At 37.6% G+C, this 2,100-nt stretch overlaps 1 protein-coding gene across 1 annotated transcript; it reads left to right on the forward strand.

Annotated features, from left to right (window-relative positions):
• Positions 1–206: 206 nt before the first annotated feature.
• LOC106337210 (peptidyl-prolyl cis-trans isomerase CYP19-4) lies at positions 207–1,764 on the forward strand. The gene is made up of 6 exons (XM_013776277.1): positions 207–447; positions 626–695; positions 805–852; positions 956–979; positions 1,132–1,314; positions 1,406–1,764. The coding sequence occupies exons 1-6, from the start codon at positions 382–384 to the stop codon at positions 1,618–1,620; spliced, it is 606 nt and encodes a 201-aa protein (XP_013631731.1). The 5' UTR covers positions 207–381; the 3' UTR covers positions 1,621–1,764.
• The last annotated feature ends 336 nt before the right edge of the window (positions 1,765–2,100 follow it).

Below are 2,100 nucleotides of genomic sequence, written 5' to 3' on the forward strand. Positions count from 1 at the left end.
TTTTACCGAAAGACCTCGAAAGTAACTTTCTAAATTTTCTACATATAAACGATATGTACGTATTGATCTCAAATAGATAAAAAAAACGCTGACATTCCTAGTAAAACAGTTAACAAAGGGAATATGGTTGGACCGTCTTAAAAAAAAAAAAATGGTTGGACCGTCTTAAAACCTTCGTTTTTCTCCTGCGAATGTTGCAGCCATGCCTTCCTTGGAGCTCTTGGAATGTAAACCCAATTCGAAGCCCAATAAAAGTCCGGCGTATTTTAGCATTTTATCAACAGGGCCCATCAAACAACAGAAGCATAAGCGTTCTTCCTTCCAGGGATCTGCTACTCTTTCACACACAGTGTCTCGATTGAGAAGAAAGCGATCACGACGATGGCGAGATCAACCTCTATTCTCTTCCTCACGCTACTCCTTTTCGCTGCTCTGGCTTTAATCCAGGTAAATTGTTATATCCTCCCGATTCTGGATCTAGTCAACGTTTCGTGAAATTGAATCTAAACCACTATGATCCAGATCCACAATCTATAGTTTTCAGCTGTGTATTGCGCTAGTTGAAGCTAATCAAACGCATCCTTGTGAAAGTTATGAACGATTTGTGATTTGGTGTGTTTATTAGGCAAAGGAAGATTTGAAGGAGATCACTCACAAAGTTTACTTCGATGTAGAGATTGACGGCAAAGAAGCTGGTATGAATATGGTCTTTTGTGAAAATGTTCTTTAATGTTTACTTCTTTTTGTTTCCTCTGATCTTGATTTCTTTAGATGTTTGATTCTCTGATTACTGTTATGTTGCAGGTCGAGTTGTTATTGGCCTTTTCGGCAAGACTGTTCCCAAAACTGCAGGTATAATTAATTACAAGTGTTTTGAGCATGACTCCAGACCCTTTTTTTTTATTTTTTAATCCAAGAGAGTAATCCATGAATTTGTGTGTTTCCCTTGTTGCAGAAAATTTCAGAGCTCTTTGCACTGGTAAGCTACTGCTGATTATATTCTTTATTACAAGTCGGACAACGAGTGTACCATTTCTGATCATACTTGGGAATTTGTTTTGTACAATGTATGAGTTGTATGTTGTTCATGATCTTGGTGCCATGTTGTGAAAAAATTTCTATGGGATACAGGGGAGAAAGGTGTTGGGAAGAGCGGGAAGCCACTACACTACAAGGGGAGCAAGTTCCATAGAATCATTCCTAGTTTTATGATCCAGGGAGGTGACTTCACACACGGGAACGGTATGGGTGGAGAATCCATCTACGGTCAGAAGTTTGCTGATGAGAACTTCAAGCTCAAGCATACCGGACCAGGTGATTGTTATTTACCTGCCTCAAGTCAATTTTAGCAAGTGTGTGTCATAATAAACTGACATGAAAGGTTTAAAATGTGAATGGAAAATAGGTTTGCTTTCGATGGCAAACTCTGGAGAGGACACAAACGGTTCGCAGTTTTTCATCACGACGGTGACAACAAGCTGGTTAGATGGAAGGCATGTGGTGTTTGGGAAAGTGGTACAGGGAATGGATGTTGTCTACAAGATTGAAGCTGAGGGGAAGCAAAGTGGAACTCCTAAGAGCAAAGTTGTTATTGCAGACAGTGGAGAGCTTCCTCTCTAAACCCTAAGCACTTGTTCTTCTTCTTCTTCATGAAGAGAATTATGGGGTTTTTAAGTTGTCTTGTATTATAAACACTCCCGAATGTTATCCATCCGAACAAAATCACTTCAGTTTCAGAGCTTTTTTAATAATCATTTTCTAAATAGATTTTGTGACTTTTCGCTTGTGTTTTTGATGTGAGATTTAATGTTTCTTCTTCTTCATGAAGAGAAGTAGGTTTTTAAGCTATATACTTACTAAACACAATTGACAAACACAACTCTGAGTCACTAAAACATCAACTAGAACCTACTAACTTTCTTTATATGCACTTTCACGATATCGGTAGTTTTTAGTCGCACTAGTTGTTTTGGTCTGCGCTATGTAAAAATTGTGTTATAAATATTTTTCCAGACATTTATCGTCACTATTTTAAATGATTTTATTTAATTTGGAACTAATAAACCGAAAATATCTACAACAATAAAGCATACAAAGATA

Source organism: Brassica oleracea, chromosome C4 (assembly GCF_000695525.1).
Source record: "Brassica oleracea var. oleracea cultivar TO1000 chromosome C4, BOL, whole genome shotgun sequence".
Taxonomy (NCBI): domain Eukaryota; kingdom Viridiplantae; phylum Streptophyta; class Magnoliopsida; order Brassicales; family Brassicaceae; genus Brassica; species Brassica oleracea.